This window comes from Pelodiscus sinensis, chromosome 1 (assembly GCF_052426305.1).
Source record: "Pelodiscus sinensis isolate ZL-2025 chromosome 1, ASM5242630v1, whole genome shotgun sequence".
NCBI lineage: Eukaryota > Metazoa > Chordata > Testudines > Trionychidae > Pelodiscus > Pelodiscus sinensis.
This window is the reverse complement of record NC_143052.1, coordinates 336,110,470-336,129,923: the sequence shown is the minus strand read 5'-3', so window position 1 is coordinate 336,129,923 and position 19,454 is coordinate 336,110,470. Positions and strand designations below refer to the sequence as shown.

The following is a 19,454-nucleotide window of genomic DNA, read 5'->3' as shown; positions in this document are numbered from 1 at the left end:
TCCACACATGCTCAGAGATCAAAACACTAGTGTTAAATTCTGCAGTGATTCAAATAGAAAGGGATTCCCCTAGCCTGTAAGTAGCTACATGGGGAACAAATATTGAATAATGAACTCTTTAGTCTATCAAGAAAGATACATTTGGACTGGAAATAGGCATGTATTTTTATCAGAGTAATTAACCATTGGAACAACTTATCAAGGTTCATAGTGGATTCTCCATCACTGCTCCACCCAATATTGGGTGTTTCTCTAAAATGTCTGGTCTAGGAAATTTTTTGAGAAAGTTCTGTAGCTTGTGCTATTCAAGAGGTCAGAATAGAGATGATCATAGTGGTCTCTTCTGGCCTGGGAATCTGCAAACATTCTACAGCAGGTGGCAACCTATGGCTCATGAGAGATCTAAATATGGTTCTTCTGGAGTTCACTCTAGAGTGCGTGCCACAAATGACTGTACTCCAGCCCACTTCCTCAGCAGCAGCACTCACCTTCCTTGCACCTGGAAGGTAAACCGCTGCTGCTGGTGGGCTTGTGGAATAGTGGGGGAGACCAGACCTGAAGCCCGCTGCAGTGCTGCTGCTCCAGGGCTGGGTGAGTGTGTACACTGGGCATGTGGCCCGTGGCTACTGGAGCTAAAGCCAGCTGTGGTGCGGCTTCTCTGGGACTGGGGTGTACCCTAGGCATGTGGTGGGCAACTGCTGGAGCCCGACTGTGGTGCGGCTGCTTTGAGACTAGGGCTGGGATGTATCCCAGGTGCATGGCGGGTGGCTGCTGGAGCTGAGGCTGGCTGCTGTGTGGCAGTTTCTGGGGCTGGGGTACACCTCAAACCCCAGAGCAGCTGAACTGCAGTTTGGTCTCCAGCTCTGGCAGCTGTCACTGGGCTGGGTGGCTGCCTGGCTGCTCTTCTGGTGGGCTATGTGGTCGGCATGTGCCAGAGTTGAAGCTGACTGCCGTGTGGCGGCTTGAGGGGCCAGAGCTGGGAGGCTTCAGCTCTGGCAACCACCCACCACATGTCTGGGGGGTACATCCTGGCCTCAGAACCACTATGGGGCTGGTGGCTGCCCAGCAGCTCCTGGAGTGGACCACGTGGCGGGCAGCTGCAGTTTATTAGGATAAATTTCCATCTAACTTTTTTTTCTAACTGATAAACTCAAAAAGCAGTAAAGTAACTGGAAGACATACCAAGCAACACACATTTCCTCTCCCTGCTTGCTATCCTGAACATCTGGCTCTGTACTGGCTATATGGTGGCCAGGATTACTTCACTTTTACTATTGACCTGAGCAGTATGAAGGTAAGGACAGGCCTCTTTCCCCTGCCCTAAGTTTTTAAAAAGAAAGGAGAAAAAAGATTCAAGATTACCTTCAGGTCTCTCAAGTAAAAATATCTTGCAAATCTATTGAGTCCACAGTTAAGTACATAATCAGAAAACAACTTTTCCACACCTAATAAACTTTGTGGACAAAATGTTCAAGGCAACCTCAAAAACAAAAGAAAGATTAGATACTACATACCTTCAAAATCCCAATTCATTTCTCATCTAATTTTGAAGGTGCCTGAAGTTCAAACTTTGGCAGATAAATTTCTCAAGTACCCAAGTTTGTGGACCTGAATCCCTCTCTTCCCCCACCACACACACACTCCAGTCGTTTTCCTTGAGGCCCCCACACTTAAATTTCATACAGGCATTGTTATATTCTACAACCTCCCTCCTTACCCCGCTATAAGACCACAAGAGGTTGGGCAGGTTGTGAAAGGACAGTATCTGTGAGAAATTTAAGTTACTTTCACTCTTGCCTTTAATACTGTTCATTTTAATAGCCAGCCATTCTCTCCACTCATTCAGGGTCATGCATATTCAAGACGGATATTAGGACAAGAAGCAATGGGCTTAAATTGCAGCAAGGGGAGTTTAGGTTGGATATTAGGAAAACTTTCTAACTGTCAGGGTGGTTAAACACTGGAATAAATTGCCTAGGGAAGTTGTAGAATCTCCATCACTGGAGATATTTAAGAGTAGGTTGTATAGACATCTGTCAGGGATGATCTAGATGGTGCTTAGTTCTGTTGTGAGGGCAGGGAATTGGACTTAATGACCCCTTGAGGTCCTGTCCCATTCTAATGTTCTGTGATTCTATTATTTTTATTTGATTGGTTGAAAAAATCTTTCATGATGGTGTACTGTTCTGTGATCCCTAACAGTAAAAATGGCGAAGAGAAAGAGCAGAGATGACGAGTACCGAAATTTTCAAAAGGAGTGGACAGACTTATATGCATTTGTGGATAGGTATGGATCTCCACACTGTCTCATTTGTAGTGAAACACTGTCCTCAAACAAAAAATGGAATTTAGAGCGGCATTTCATGAAAAAACATGCAGCATTTGCTACTAATTACCCTGAGGGTGATGCGCGAAAAAAAGCTTGCAAGGAGCTGCAGCAACAAATGAATGTTGGACAAAATAGCCTCCTCACATGCTCAAAAAAAGGTGAAAGCTTAAACTCGGCAAGTTTTGCAGGCTCGTACAGCATTATTCGAGAGGGGAAGCCTTTCACTGACGGTGATTATGTGAAGAGATGCATGCTAAAAATTGGTCATGAGCTATTTGACGAGTTTCACAACAAGGACAAAATATTACAGAAAATTCAAGATATGCCATTATCGGCAAAAACCATTCATGAGACAGCTGTGAAAATGGCCCATCAAATTGAGAAGGTACAAATGCAAAAGCTGAGCACAGCTGCTTATTTTTCGTTTGCTTTGGATGAGACAACCGACATATGTGACATTAATCAGTTGTGTATTCTGGGACGATATATTTGTGGGCATGCTGTGCACGAAGAAATGATTGCAATATTACCAATGAAAAATCAAACAAGGGGCGAAGACATCCTTAAAACCGTGATGGACTTTGTAAACGAGAAAGAAATACCATTGGATAATCTTGTGTCTGTGTGTACAGACAGTGCACCTAACATGGTCAGCAAATACAGGGGATTCCTTACTCTTTTGTCAGAACAGCTGAACCGCCCGCTTTTGAACTTTCCTTGCATTGTGCATCAAGAGGCACTTTGCGTGCAATCTTGTGGAACTGAACTCGGAAATGTAATGGAACTGGTCGTTTGTATTGTCAATTGGATTCTTTCCCGAGCCCTTAATCAGCATCAATTTCAGTCACTGCTAGAGGAAGTAGATTCTGAATACCCTGATCTAATAATGCATAGTAATGTTCGCTGGTTATCCCGTGGCAAAGTTTTGTCTTGTTTTGCCACCTGCATTAATGAGATTAAATCATTTTTGGATATGAAGGGTGTCAAACACCCTGAGCTTTCAGACTGTGACTGGTTGCTCAAGTTTTACTATCTCGTCGACATTACAGGTCATTTGAATGAGTTGAACCTTACGCTACAAGGGCAAGGAAATACAGTCCTAACTCTGCAGCAGGCAGTGTTTAGATTTGAGTCAAAATTGACTGTCTTCATCAAAGATATTGAGACGGGCAGACTGGCACATTTCGAAAAATTGCGAATGTTTTGTGATTCGTATCAGAGAGAGAATCCCAATAACAGCCTTGATTTGCAGCAGCTCGCTGGGTTTGTTTCTGAACTCCTAATGGTATTCAAGTCTCGTTTTGTTGAGTTTCATAAACACGGTGTTCTATTTACATTTATGATTCGTCCACATAAAACATTCATTGAAGAACTGGATTTGACAGTCATTCCAGGTATCTCGGTCAGCAATTTGGAAATGGAAATGGCAGATTTCAAGGAGTCAGATATCTGGGTGGAAAAATTTGTCAAGCTGAATTCTGATTTAGAATGCCTTGCTCAACAACGTGCAGAATTAGCAAAACTGCACAAATGGGCTGACATGAAGAAATTGGAGCGTGATGATCATCTGATTCTGCAAACTTGGAAAGAACTTCCTGTCACATATAACACCATGCAGAATGTCAGCTTGGCCTTACTTTCAATGTTTGGCTCCACCTATATGTGTGAGCAGGCTTTCTCTCATTTGAATCACATCAAAGGTACTTTGCATTCAAGATTGACCGAAGACAGCCTGAATGCATGCATGAAGTTGAATTTGACCAGTTATGATGTAAACTTCAAAGAAATGTGTGAAAAGATGCAGCAGCCAAAGTCCCACTAAATAAAGTGTGTGAGTACAAGGTTTAATTTATGCTATTAATCATCATGTCAGTTATTAATAATATTAAGATGTATATTTTTAGTGATGCAAATGGCATTTTTATGCGGCTTCTTGTTGACCGCTTGTTCTGAATTTTGATGTAGTATAGCTCTTTGATTTGAAAAGGTTGCTGACCCCTGTTCAACAGTCTGTACTTTCCAGCCATACATACATAACATACACTACTGTCTTGTAAACGATATCTAATGCTACAACTGAGAGGGAGGAAACACCACAAACAGAGTTGCAGTCTGGGGGGGTTTTGAGGCAAATTATTTGTATTTTTGTCCTGTGAACTTGCAGGTAGCTATAATTTGGGTAGCTGCTCAGCGGTGGCATTGCATATGGGATTTTTAAGCACTACGTGAGCTTAAATTTTAAGCATTCCATGAACTGACGCTTTCTTTTTCCAAGAATGCCTCTCAATTTGCATCTGCAGTTTCCATTCCGTCACTGATACACAGCGGTGCAAATAGAATACCAGATGAGGCCTCTCAAAAAATATTGACCATACAGGTCCAGCACTGTTTAGACCTAACCAACGGGATCCAGGTAATCTTCTTCTCCCCTTCTGGCTGCCGCCTCTCCCTCAGGTATCAAGAAACCCCACTTCAAAACTTGCTTGGTACCTCATAGTTCAAAATAAGGTATCTGCTGACTAGTGACTAACTAGTACAGTAAAACTCCAGTGGTCTGGCACTCCTGATGGTCTGGCACCATCTGGAACCCGGAAGTGCTGGACAACTGGAGCTGCTCTGCCCCTGGCTTCCCCAGTTCAGCTGCTGCCGAGAGGTGCTTCCCCCCCACTCCACCCCAGACCCCTCATAACTTCCCCCCTTCCAATAGTCCAGCATATTTGATAATCTGGCACCTCCTGGGTCCTAAAGGTGCCAGATTATTAGAAATTTACTGTAGTCAGTTTTGCAATATGTCCCTCTTTGCAAGGTAGCCTTCTCTAGTGAAGTAGTTTTTCTTCTGCCCAGGTGTTGTCTTGTCTCCTCAGAATTTCTACTGAATTCACTCTGAAAATTCTTTGTTCTTTGTATCATTACTACAGATGCCTTCTGGCTGGAATGTCCTTTATGCTATTCTGAGAGAGCAGGTTTTCTTCTCTCTTCCCCAAATACCCTCCTAAAAACAGACGGTCTTTAAAATTAATTGTGTATGAGATTTGTTTGGACTTTTTTTGCTCTTAGTCTCCATTAAAATTTTGCTCTGTATCCAGACAAATCATTACACTAATGTCAGCCGACGGTCAGGGCAGTGTGTGTGTATATGCTTCTGAGAAAAGGTTTAACGTCTGTGTCTTTACTGCTAGAACCGGGGTCCCATCGCAGAGGGTGGCCAGCAGGCCAACAGACGCCCTGTTATATAGGAAGAGTTTATTACACCTTAGATTTTAGCTGCTAGAACACAAAGTTCCTTCGCAGCAGGCAGCCTAGGAAAGGCTGAAAAGGTGCCCCAACGGATCTTGTCACCTGGGAGTGACACAGATCCAAACGCCCAAGCTCTTCCTATGTCTGTCCCTTCATGACCGGCTGAAGTTCTTTTAAATTGTGCTTGGTTCTGTTACAGCAACTGAAGGAGTCAGGTTAAAGCTTAAACAGTTACAGGTTTATTAAAGAAGCTTATAAAGCATATGGTTACAATGGCTATTGCTCTATTTCTTAAATGCTAGCAAATATATATATATATATATATATATATATATATGTCTTAAAAATGATTACAGGAAAAAGGTAAAGATAGAAAATAGAAATAATGGTACCAAGTGACAGATTAATCTTTAAAGAGCTGTAACACTATGTATATATATACTTAAACAAAGGACCACATCCAGGTACAATTTTTACCCCTTTCTGTGCCTCTCGACTCCAGCGTGTCAGGCCAGGGCCGGTCTCTCAATTCCTAGGAAAGACGAATACGAGGTGGGCGTCCCCTCTGGAACCTCGGGAGATCAAACACCTAACCCGACCAGCAGATAGATGGTAGATTGACACTCAGAGAAAATATGCTGCTGGACCCATCTATATACCCCTGGGAGCTCGTATCCTCTTTCTTATCTACAATGCCAAATTGTACTGGTCCGTTTTGTGGCGCTAGTTCTTACAAGCAAGTTTCAAGTTAATTTACACTTGCACGAGAGAGAACTAAATTGTGAATACTAGACATTTTTTTACTGGGCGAGAGATTCCTCCCCCCGCGGATGGATGTGTGTTCGTATCAATATGGGTTTGAGTCAAGGGCACTCCTTGGCAGCCTCTTGGTCAGCAATTGGCGTATCTCTGTTTACAGCCATTCACGGTCACACAGCCTGGGCCTTCTGCTCTGTGTGCCCTGGATGCTCCAGGCAAGCAAAAATGGATGTTACAGGGGGGGGGGGGGAGTTCCTGTCTGGCTACAACTAATAAGCATAATGATTTTTTTTTTTCCAGAGTTCAGAAAACCATGATGGAGGACACTCTATTTCTGGCAGCATTTTACAAAACTGCTCCAAAATTAATAGACTTACAAGAGATTTTAAAGCCTGCCAAATCTTTCTGCCTCATGCTAATATTGCCGGTTTTACTGTTATCAGCTACTTCCATCATCTCCTGCAATCTGCTAATTTCAAGAGCAGTGACAGCAGCTCACAACGACCTGATTGTCCTTTAACTGGAATAGATCAGCCTAGCAGTGAGCTCAGCAGCTTGTGTGGCTCTGGCAGCAACTCATGTTTTGTTACATCGTGTGCCCAAGAAAACTTTTCAGGACCCTGGCAACAGTCCTTTGGCCTGACTTCTTCATCAGTTGATTGGATAACGACAGAAGATTTTTCAACTTTAGAATTGGGTGAGGTTGCTGTTGAACAGTGTAAACTACAGAAGCAGCATTTCTCTGCAGAACTATGTCACGTAAATCCTAGCAACCACACCATTCAAGATTTGCAGCTCTGTAACTCTGTGAATGAGAGAAATGAACAGGAAGATAATGAATTCAATTCACTATCTAGTCAGTCAAACACAATCTCTGCAACGGAAAAACTAGAGAGCTTCTCTTTTTTACAGAGAGAATGGCCACTTGACTGGAACACCCCCAGATTGTTACAAAGCCCATTGGATTTGGGGGGAAAATACTCTTGCCCTGAAATCAGCAGACATGATTACTCTCAAGAAAAATCTTGGAACTCCTTGCATTGCCAGAGAAAAGATTTTTCATTTTGCTCCTCAACAGTGTTTCATAATCATGGAAGTGCAGCTGGAACTTCTCAGGATGGCTCTGTGATTTGGGACGAGTTGCCATTCTCTGAAAGTCTAAATGAATTCATAGCCAGAATTGAAAACAACAAGAGCACCGTCTTCCCAGTAGGTCTCGATGCTCATAAATGTTCTCATGAAAAAAGTGAGTTGGATGAAAGTCCCAGCAAAATATCTTGTAGGCAAGGCATCGTGGTGGTGGATTTGCAGGCAGTACGTACAACAGGGAGCTTCCCACAAGTAGCAGAGAATGTGAACACTTGCAAAGAGCATATTCTTTCCTGCCATCAATCAAATGTCACTCCTGTAACTGGCCTTGTATCACAAACTGAGCCTTTGTACAGCGTTTTGTCTACAAGTACTAAGGGAGGCAAGGAGTCTGACTCTATACCTAGTACTAGTAGAGGTGTGTTATCACAATCCTTGACAGTTAGAGCAAAAGATTCTCTTTCAGAGGACAGTTTTCTACAGTGTGAGGAAGCAAATGTTAACATTTCAATCAATGCCCGTTCTTTCACCGATCTTCAGTGTACCATGAAAGATGCAGAAAGCTGGTATTTACAAAGGAGAGAAAAACCTACGCACTTACATTCTCTATATGATGGCTTATATGATGGCTGTGTAGCCGAATGGAAAAATAAAGAAAATTGTAGTTATCCACCAACCCAGAGAACAGATCTTAAAAGTTCTCAGGAACTGGGCTGTGATTCAGTAGCTCCCTACAAAGCTAAAATTATGTGTGAGAGAGAGTTAAAACCATTAATTGAATTGCAAGAAAATATAGTTAGAACTATAAACCAGAATGACTTGCTACAGAACTCCAACCACCCCAATAGCAGCTACAATGCTTCTGCTGATCTCTTTGATGCTAGTGCCAGAGAGATAGAAACCATCATAGAATTTTCAAGTAAGTCTCACACCTCTTCAGCACATGAAGATGTTCTGACTGCAAAGTGCACAGCATCTGAATTAGCGCTTAGTCCATTAGGTGTTAGCTACAGTGATTCAGAATGCAGGTCCTCACCTAGTTTGCTACCTCCTTTTGGTAAACACAGTACACCTATAAGTTCACTTTATGATTCAGAACTCGATCTGGTAGCTACCCAGAACTTTGTTCCTTATTCACAGTCAACTCCTGTTGCAAGACCTCTTCAAAAATTCAGATCACATAGTGGAAGAGAATCATTTCTCCCTAAATTGACACCTAAAATCCATTGCAAATGCAAACAGTCTAGGCCTTCTTTTAAAAATATTTTATTAAGACAACTTACCAGCAAGTTCCTGAAACACAAAAGATCAAGTAATACAACCATCAGTAAGTCTGTTTCACTGCAGTCGTTTATCAATAGCGAGTTGCCGGAGAATGACTCTAAAGAATGGGTTCCTCCATCAGCAACAAAATTGTTACAGCCAGTTGCATTTTCTAATTTAAAAACAGATGAATTGCAAGCCAGGAGCCTAGATATTTCTGAAAACAAAGCCAACAGTGGAAAGCCAAAAGCTGATGCATGTTTAAGAAGCAGAACATTAAACCCTAGGAATAGAACTGGGATTCCAACAACTCCTACATCTGCAAGTGCTGCTAAGGCCTTGCTTCTAAAAGGTGCGGTCTCTGGAACGTCTTCCTGCTCAGAAACCAAGAAAAGCCCTTCATGTGCAGCTTATTTAGTGAGTGGATTGGATGAGGCACTTAGCTGGTCTCCTGAACTGTTTACAGAACAATACTATTTCTAAGTAATGAGGCTTTTGGGGGGAAAAGCCTCATCTTGAAACATGACAATATTGCATTTGTCATTCTGTTTAATTTTTTCAAAAGTTTAATTATTCGTATGTCTCTTGGTATCTGTCTTGTTTAAGATGAATTATGCCTATCTGCAAAGATTTTTGTCCTATATGGAGGTTGGGGAACACAAAACTCTGCAGTCACTTTATTTTACTGTGAGTGAAATAAGCTATGAAATGTCAATTTTATTTCACATTAATAGGCTACTCAGCCTTACTTTTCAAACCTATTCAAGCAAAGACTTACCTAGCCAATAATTGTACCTTCCCCAGAGAGAGAGTTGTTGAAAACACTGGCCCTGTATTCTGCTTCCAATGAAATCCTTTTGTGAAAGGCCAGCTTTGCTGTTTTTGGATCTATTAGGAAATACATCACAGGAGGGAATAAATTCAATTCTAAAACAGTGAGTACTGTGACTGGAACTAAACATCAGATCACCTGGGTTCAGGTCCATCTCTGCTACCCATTTAGCTTCTTTGAGGAAGGTCATTGATATTTCTAATGCTCCTGTCTTGGCACCTGGAACCATATCTAGTCCCCCAGTCAGAGGAGGCAGTAGGAGACTCTTCATTATGTCGGGATCTCCAAGCCATTCACTATCTCTGGGCTTTAGATTTTTTTAATCTGTAAAAGAGAACTTGGCCACTGAGAGCTGCTGGAAAGAAGCATGTAAATGCAGATCTATTTCTGTTTCCAGTCTGCCTAACAGCAGCTTTCCTTTATATTCAGCATGGACGTTTTATCTTTCAGCGTGGCCATGCATCTTCTACCCATGGACTTTGACGTTCATCTGGCAAGAGGGGTCATTCAGTTAGCATGAGATGCTCCTTCCTTCCTTAGGAGCTGAGTCTATTGATACTGCAGTGTTCCTGCAAGCCGCAAAAGAAAAGTTATTAGTAGATTTATAGCAAGGCTCCCTAATATCCCCGACCAAATCTACTTTAAAAGGAGCTTTTTAGTTGTGTTCAGTGATGTACACTCAGTACCTCATGCCCATTGACAATCTGATTTTCAGCAGCCTGTGAGGCGGAGCAGAGTCTCCATCTGTACAGTGCAGGTAGGGAAGCACAGAGAGTCAGTGACTTGCCTGAAGTCAGAGGAAGTCTGTGATACAGACAGGCATAGAGCCCAGATTTCCTTAGTCCCAGAGCAGAAACTTTAGCACAGGCAGACCATTTTTCCTCTCTCCCTTCCACTACTTGTGGCACTGACAGTGAGCAACAATTCTCTCCAATTCTGGGATTCCTACAGCACAAGATGGTGAAGGAAAATAGTTGGGCCTGCAGGGATGTTCTGCCAGCTCTATCCCATCTGTGGATCCCAGACAGACGTACAACATATGAGAAGAAAACACATAGGCTCTGCTACACAAAGTACAAAATATAAAAAAGTAAATAGAAAAAAACTACATTTTTTTTACCTTCTTGATCAATGCCATCTAAAAACAGGTAATCATCACAAGTGGTGGGCATTGGGCCCAGGAGTCCAACCAGCTGCAGCATGGAGATAGCTAGTGATCCTCCACATGGTATAAGTGTAATCTCTGCCCCTCATGCTATATGTGCAGGGTCCCTAAACAGCCAGTGGAACACACTGATAAGGTGAGCAGATACACAGATGTAAAAGCCCTTGATGGTGAGCTTCTGCAACAGAAAGCAGCGTGTTTCCCTGTGGGACATGCAGCAGCCCAGAGACCTTGCAGCATTTGGCAGAGTACAAGGAACATGCTGCAGTTGGAGCACCAGAAGCTGGGGGGCTAGTGTGGATATTTCGCACTGGTTCAATCATGCTAGTGCAATTTTTAACTGCAGGCGAGAAGGTGTGATTGTGAGTCTTGGCAGTGTGCACTTGTGCCCGTGTGGTTAATTTACAGAGAACCACCTCACAAGTTATGTGGCATATTTGACTCAGTCCTATATGTAAGTTGCCATCTACCAATCAGCCCCTCAGTGCAGTTGGGTGTGACTATCTGGCATGGGTGCCTGGAAATACATATTACCAAAGCTATTTTATATAGAAGATAGACCTGGGCTCAGGGTAAGGCAAGTATCCAGCTGGCATTGAAATAAACAGTTCAGCTTCAGTGATCCCCTCCATTCTAGTCACTGGTGTTCTTACAAGATGTTCGTTATGGGAAAACATCTACATAAGGATACAGCTTCACTGCTAGTTCAGACAGGTAACCAAGGACTAGGATCTGCACTAATGGTGAGTGGCAATGCAAATGTACATTACAGGTGCACTACCGCCGATATCAGTAGGGTTTGGCCAAATTTTAGACCATTTAGAAATGTCTTGCTCTGCAAAAGCTGAACTGTGAAATACAAAGCCACAGGAATATACAGTAAACTTCCGATTATACGGCACCTTTAGGACCCAGGGGGTGCCGGATTATCAGATATGCCGGAGTACCAGAAGGGGGTCTATGAGGGATCTGGGGTGGGGGTGGGAGGTCAGCGGGGAACTGCGCAGCGTGGAAGAGGGTGGCGCTGTGGGACCACCCCGCCAGCACCCCAGCTGCTCTGCCCCTGGCTTCCCCAAGACTGCTCCCTGTCAGCAGCAGCTGATTTGGGGAAGCCGGGGCAGAGCAGCTGGGGTGCTGCGGGGTTGGTGCCAGGTTGTGTGTGGGTTTGGGGAGCCCCTTCTCCAGTACCCCGCTGCGCCTGGCATGGCTGAAACCAGCCCTGGTCTTTGCCTGCCTCAGAACCGGAGCCACTGCCTGCAGGCAAAGGGCTGGAATGGGCAAGGAAGAGACTCTGCTCCTCACCCCTTCCCCACCCGTGCTGCTTCCTGGAGGCTGCGAGTCCCAGCCCTGCTGTCCTGCCAGTGAGTGTGCTGTGGGTATAAGAGTGTGGGAGAAGGAGGAAGGGGAAAGGAGGATGCTGGAGCATTAGAGGAGTTAGGGGTTGCATTGGGGCGATTTAGGGGATCAGGCTGTGGGGGCAGGATGAGATGGGGAAAGGGTTGCACTGAGGGGAATGGAGTGATGCAGGGGGTCAGGCTGGGGGGAATCGGGCTGAGGGGAGTGAGGCTGGAGCAGAGGGAAGATGTGAGGGGGAGGAGATACAATTTTACTTTGCAGAAGCTGCACTTTCCTTTACTCCCCACTTCTTTGCCTCCCTCCCAAACTATTTGGCAGCATTCTCAATTTTTCACCTTTTCTGCATTACTGTCCTAACCCTCCACCCCCAAACTCCCTCACGTACCCCCACCCCATGCTCTCTCCTGCCCCCACCTCCCTCTCGTACCCACACCCTCTCCTGCCTTCAAACTCTTCCAGACCCTGCACCGCACCTCCCACCCAGATCCTGCATCCTTATCCCTCTCGCTGTCGGCCCTGTCCTGCACATTGAGCACCTCGTTTTTGTTCCCACCACAAAGCCTATGAGGGGGCCCACAAAATCCATTGACTGATACCCCAGAAAAGTAAACCTGGCCTGTGGGAAGCTCTAAACCTCAGTCCTCCCTGCCCCTTCCCCTTGCCCTCTAGGGTCTGGAGTGCCAGGGGAGTGAGGGTCGGAGGTTTTGGAAGGCCTTTTTTGCTTCTCAATTGTGTGGTCCCCAACTGATTTTTTCTGTGGGTCAGTGTCCCTGACCCAAAAAAGGTTCCCCACCCCTGCCATAAATGAATAAAACATTGAAACCGTTTGTGTTGGACAGAGTTGAAATGCCTAATCTGTTTAATAATTTAAATTAAACCATTCTTCCCCAGCTGCAGCACTAGCAAAATGGCTGGAGTGTAATTATGTCATTAACAGTGAGTTTCCATTAGCTAGTCCATGGGAAGGTTTGGAGAGGGCAGGGCCTCGAGAAAGGGGTGGGGTCTCAAGGAAGGGATGAGGAAGATCTTGACTTACCCTGAGATTTAAAATGTGATCTTGGGTGTAAAAGGGTTGGAGACCACTGACCTACAGGCTTTCTGGCAGCTGCAGTTTCCTACGTGTTACTGTCTTCTTTCCTGAGGGTGGAGCCATGCTGGGAACTCTGTGCAAGCCTGGCATTCAGCATCAGGTTATTTATCTCTCTGGATCCCTGAGCTCTGGTGGGGAGTGGGATGGGTATCTGGGCGAGGGGGTCTTGTGGCTGGGCTCTAGGAGGCAAAGGGATTGGGTGTATTGGCTGGGGTGAGCTCCATGTCTGGGCTCTAAGGCTATGTCTACACTACCCCCTCTTGTGGAAAAACATATCCAAATGAGGCTAAGCGTGGAATATCACCGTGCCTCATTTGCATAATTAATGAGGCACCATTTTTACGCAAAACCCCTCTCTTGCGCAAGAGCCATTCTTCCAGAAAAGAAGGCAGAAGAACGGCTCTTGTGCAAGAGGGGGGTTTTGCACAAAAACAGAACCTCAATTATGCAAATGAGCAGCGATCTGCCACGCTTAGCCTCATTTGCATATGTTTTTCCACGAGAGGGTCAGTGTAGACATAGCCTGAGGGGATGGAGTTAGGGGCATCTGTCCCCCAGTTGGGCTCAGAGGGGAGAAGGGAGCAGAGCATAGGCACTGGCTGTCAGAGAGGTTTCTTTTACTCTTGGAGGCAATGCTGTGTGTGCCAATACCGTCAGACATACTTGCTGGCAGGTACTATATTTTGACATGAATTACCAAAATAAAGCTGGTGTGGTTATATAGTGTTATTTTTTACATGTAACACAATTTTAAAATACTGTGCACAGAATTAACTGTGGTGCAGAAGGCCCCCAGGAGTAGCAGTGTGCGTCAGGCACCCCCATCTGCATGCAGCTGCACGAGCGTGGAGTGCTCAGCCTCCCTGCTGTTACACAGCCCTATTATTATCCATTCCAATGTGGCAGTGAGGGGCTCTAAGCTTGCCTCTAGCCTCCATCCTCCTCCCCCAACATGAAGCAGGAGTTGCTAATGCCAGTGTTCTTGCAGGGGACATTTTTCTGTGTTCCAGTGTCACGTTTTCCTTGCGTTAGGATGTCTCCCTCCCCCTTCTACCGCAGAGTTGCTCCTGGCTGCCTCTCGCTCCAGAACTCATCTTTTAATAATGCCGCTGATAAAAAACAGCAGCTAGTTGAGGCACATGGAGGAGGCAGCTGTGGTGGCCCTTGTCGTACCTCGGTGTTTTCGTACCTCGGTACCTTCGGTGGTCTGGACTGTCAGTGTCAGCGTCGTCTGGTCAAGGTTGTCCTGGCGCGCTCCTGACAGGACCTCTACTCCGTTGTTAAACTTTCGGCTGCGTGCGTAACAATCGGTACTCCCTTTATCTAGAGTGTTAGACCCCGTGCACTTGGGTCAACACAAGAGATCTCTGAGAGGCCCCGGAAACGACAGATGCAGGCAAGGTTTGAAATCAATCGAGCAGGTGTATTGTCAAATGCGAAGCTCTACCAGTTGGTAACAGAGATCAGTACAATGTTACACCACTGGGCACTATGGCCCGCGTTGACAAGGTACCAACACCGGGCAGGCCTATTGCCATATAACAGATATTAACAGCAGTTAGTCAAAATTAAGCTACTGTGCACTCTGTAAGTTTAGGCAATGACACCTGCCGTTCAGGTGCCTAGTGCGCCCCCCCCAAGGTCGGCCGGAGAGCACCCTCTGCGGTGTCCTTTTATAGACAGGTACAAACAACTTACATCATTTCTTTACGCACCAGGTTACCACCCTCTGTTGCCTAGTTACCACCCCTCACCTTATGGAAGGGGGGCTTACTTACTATCCTTCATGCTGTCAATCTCGACCCGGTCCTGAACCTAGGTCGGTATGTGCATTAGTTTTTAGGTAGTTTTTGTACCAAGACATTTCTTATTAAGATGTTCCATTACTCCCCTTTGGCTCACAGTCTGTACCCAGTACCTCCCTGTGTCCTTCCATGCTCGACCTAACTTACACAATCACACAATTATCAATAGGGCCTCTTTCTTGGCTCCTGTTACTGAACCAAAGTCTTGCTCACTAGATTGCATGCCTGTTGCTGTTTTCATGTTATAGGCCTCTATTTAGGCCTGCTGACTCCATGTTACTGACCTCAACTTACTACAGCCCTGTCTTTAGTGACATAGCAATTTGCCAAGGTGAGGGGTTTCAAGGTCAATGAGTGAGTCTACAAGGGCTAGGGATGTGAATGGTTAACTGGTGGGCTGATACAACCCTACTCCATTGGGAAAGAGGGCTGCTCCAGCTCTGCAGGAACACTCTAGCCTGGCCAGAGCAGCCTCTGCCTGTGGTGGGCAGTGCAGGAGCCTGCGCCAGCCTGGCTGTGATAGGCAGAGCTTGCTCCAGCCCGGCCACCTCTGTTTAATCCATTAATGGGTTAAACATAGTATTTAACCAGTTAACTGATTAACTGGGATTTTACACCCCAAATAAGGGATAGATTTCCCCTCTGCTCCTCAGGCTTCACACTTTCGAAGGAAAAAAGTGTGATCCATAATCACCCTCCGTTTTTCTTAAGCGCTAGTGTTGGTGTAGGTACTGCACTCCAGACTTTGCTTATTCCAGGGGGTAGTCAGCTTTAAAAGAAGGCCATGTTAAAACTTGAAGGCTAAAGTTTTATGTAGTCTAGAGCCTGAATTTGAAGACTTAGATCAGACAAGTTTTTTTTTTAAGTCCACACACAGTCCTTCTAGTTGTAACCTGAAAATACCAAGATCCTACAGCTGGTCCCAAGCCAAAAGTACTGGGATGGGAACCTCCTGCCCATTTCAGCTCTGATCCAAACTTGGGTCTATTGCTACCGAGGTGGAATAATTTAAATCAAAGTGATTTAAATCACCAATTTTAATCAGAAATTAAAACAGCAAACAGGAACCTTTGATTTAAATATTGACGTTAAATCATGTTTTACAGTTGTACATTTTATTTTCCTAAAGAGATTCCCATTGGTTAACTACTAAAACATGTTGATTTGCAACTAAATATAGCCTTAACACTAAATGTGATGCTTCTTTTTGCTTGTCAAGAGGATATACTCTCTCTCTCTCTCCCCCTATACATACATACATACACACACACACACACACACATTTAAGCAATTAAATCTTACCTTATTTATTCAAATCTTAATTTTAATTATGTTAAATGCATCATTCACATTTTTTCTGTTTAAAAGATTAATTCTTGACTTTTATGTCATGTCCTATTTGGATGGAAGTTTGAAGCAAATACACAAAAACGGTATTTTAATTTTTTTATTAAAACTACCTTAAATAGGCTAGACACAAGGAAAAAACTGTCAAAATTTTGAATTAAAACTAACTTATTAAATATTTGTAGTTAGTGAATTTAAATAATTGTTCCTAATTACCATGAGGTTCAAGGTATTAGAACTGGTAAATCTCATCCTCACACCTACTTTTTATTCATAGGTCAGAGGAGGAAAACAAGCTTTCCTGCTTTTTTAGCTCCAATAGGTCTCAATTTTGAATTAACTTAAATGAAGCATTTATTCTCTTTGAAACTGCAGAAGAGATCACTTCTGTCAAAAGCTGGGCCAGCATATCAGCCAACTGGTGCCTCCAACCCTTCTCCCTCTAATCCAAATACTTAAAAAAAAAAAAAAAAAAAAAAACCTGATTTTTATTCATTCTGATCCTTACTAAGATGCCAGTTTGATTTGTTTCAACTCTGGAAACACACAGGACTGTAAAGAGTTGTTTTGCATTTGTGTACCACTACCCTCTAGTGGTGGAATTGCTATTTCAATTACATGCTCTAGGACCCTCTCTTTTCACATGCAAATAGAAATTCTCCTTTGGCTCATCTGGCATTTACTAATGTTCACAATTATGATAGCTCTATCCCTGCTCTTACTGCTCAATTCCAAGTGACTGTTGTGCCACATAGCAACAATTATGGAAGTCATTGGTGGCTACAGTAATGATACACTAACATTAAATACTGTGCTCTTATTTAAAGTACATCAGAATTTTTTAAAACATTGGAAAGGGAACTTCCCACATGTCAAAGTCTCACTGGGTGTGAGACTTAGGCATCAGCGTGACATCTCACACTCACATATTAATAGAAACTGCACTTTTGAACAGGTTGAGCACTTCGTGGGCAGATACCAGCAGTATGTGTTCAGTGTCTCTCCACCAGAAACAGAGATGTTACCAGAGAAGTTGGTTAATTACCCCTTGATGCAGAAATTAGCTATCCTTCAGTGTGTATGGGTTATCTGATGCAGATAACACTACTGTGCAATACAGAATGGGTACTGTAATCATATATTAGCAATGTCAAAAGCTTTAGTGGTCTTTAGTTACCAATACTGGCCAGGAGTGGTAGGCTTGTCTGTCTTAGTTTTACCTCACACAATTGCAGGAGAAGAGAGAGCGTTCAGTCTTGTTCAAAATGCTAAGACACTAATCAGCCGAAATCTTGAACTAGATGGGCCACAGTCCTCTGTTATCCAAATGATCTGGCAAATCTTGACCCATGTTTCTAAGTTATAAAAATAGCAAAGGGAGCCACATGGCAATATATAGCTCAAGAAACAAATGTGAAACTAAATTAGATATTAAAAGAAATGTGGATTGTGAATCCTTTTATCTGTGGTGTATTAGATTAATTTAATTTAATTTAATTAATTTTTAACATTCATTTATTGCATTGTTTGGTTGTTTTATTTTAATTATTTTTAAAATGAGTAGTCCTGTGGCACATTAGAAACTAACACATACTATATCTATATATATATATATATATATATGCAGAGATATAGATATAGATATAGATATAGATATCTAATCTATATTATCATGAACTTTTGTGGGTAAAACCCACTTCTTCAGATGTTCTGGAGTGGAAAAAGAGGAACCCAGAATTTAACAGAAAGGCTGTGTCTACATTGACAAGATTTTGCGCAAAAGCAATTGTCTACACTGGCCGCGAGTTCTTGCGCAAGAACACTGATGTTCTAATGTAAGAAATCAGTGCTTCTTGCGCAAGAACTATGACGCTCCCGCTCAGGAATAAGCCCTCTTGCACAAGTATTCTTGCGCAAGAGACCAGTGTAGACAAGCAGTCAAGACATTTTGCACAAAAGCAGTTTCAACGGAAAAAAGCCCTAGTGGCTGCTTGGACGCTCCATACCTGCAGGCAGCTCCCGGACTTCCTGGTTACCCGAGCCCTCTTAAAGGCAGACACAGTCTGCAGAGGCCACAAGGCAGAAGTCTTTCTGCTGCCTCTGTCCAGAGCTCTGCCATGCGGCTCTGCTGCCTTCCCCAACAGCCACCAGACCAGGATGGCCACTCCGGGGGAGGGAACAGCCACCCGCACCCCCAGCACAGGAGGCCCCAAGGGGCAGAAAACGAAGAGCTCCGTCCTGGTCCCCAGGGGAACTCGAGGCCCTTCTGGACCTGTGGGAGGAGGAGGCCCTCCATGACACCCGGGGCACCCATCGCCACAACGTGGAGATCTTCCGATGTATGGACTAGGGGCTGTCGCACCAGGGACATCCAGCCCGGACCCTCAAGCAGATCCGGGCTAAGTTGAAAGAGCTGCACCAGGGCTATGACTAGGCCAGCGAGGGCCAGGGGGCAGGAGCCGACAGCTGCCCCCCCCTACCAGTGGCTCTACCGCATCTTGGGCCAGGCAGCACCGCATGGCCCGTCCGTGCCCATGGACACCTGCAGGTGCCCCTGTATCACCAGGCCCAGCGAGGCGGGGGAGAAAGATGAGCCAGCCAGCGGGTCGGAGGATGAGGGCAGCACTGTCACCCTGCAAATGGAGGTACTCTCCAGCAGCCCCAATGTCTCCTGTGCATCCTCGAAGGCCGGGGAAGGATCCACTGGTGAGTGTGGCACTTTGTCCTCATAAGGGCGGGGGGGAGCCAGGTGCCCGGGGGGGGGGCAGAAGGGGGAGGGCGCATCACTTAGGCAGTGTGAGCTGCACGCTGTGTAGCATTAGCAGTATACAGCACGTGCAGCCTGGTGACCGAGCAGCACGTGTCCGCAGCAGGCAGCTCCAGGGCACGCCTGGGACTGTGCTGCTCACTCACGTCCGGACCAGGGGGGAAGGGTGGATGCCGGCTGGAACCAGCCAGGGCCCCAAGGGCTCAGGCCACAGCCCACAGCTCTGCAAGGGTACAGCACACAGAACAGCACAATGTTCCATGCCTCGCTGTGAGGCACAGCCAGCTGCTGCTGGGAAAACCGCAGTGTCACAACCCTATGAACGTGGCCCCCACTGAGTCCCTTGCCTGTTCCCAGAGCCTTGGCTGGCTCCCCCAAGGGAAGTCCCCACTGCGGCCACACACGTCCCTGGGCT

The 19,454-nt window shown here is 44.9% G+C and overlaps 1 protein-coding gene across 11 annotated transcripts in view; it reads left to right on the top strand.

The window, feature by feature from the left end:
• DDIAS (DNA damage induced apoptosis suppressor) overlaps positions 1-19,454 on the top strand; it is a 78,605-nt gene that overhangs the window by 25,080 nt on the left and 34,071 nt on the right. For 5 of the 11 annotated variants that reach the window (XM_006132173.5, XM_006132174.5, XM_075919452.2 and 2 more), the window contains one exon: positions 6,626-9,612. The exons of 2 other annotated variants lie outside the window; for them this stretch is intronic. In XM_006132173.5, the coding sequence (XP_006132235.3) occupies positions 6,626-9,160 (2,535 nt within the window). In that variant the 3' untranslated portion in view covers positions 9,161-9,612. Of the gene's footprint in view, positions 1-2,202; positions 4,161-6,625; positions 9,613-19,454 lie in introns of those variants that run through there. 4 more of the 11 variants (XM_075919454.2, XM_075919455.2, XM_075919457.2 and 1 more) reach the window with 2 other exon arrangements.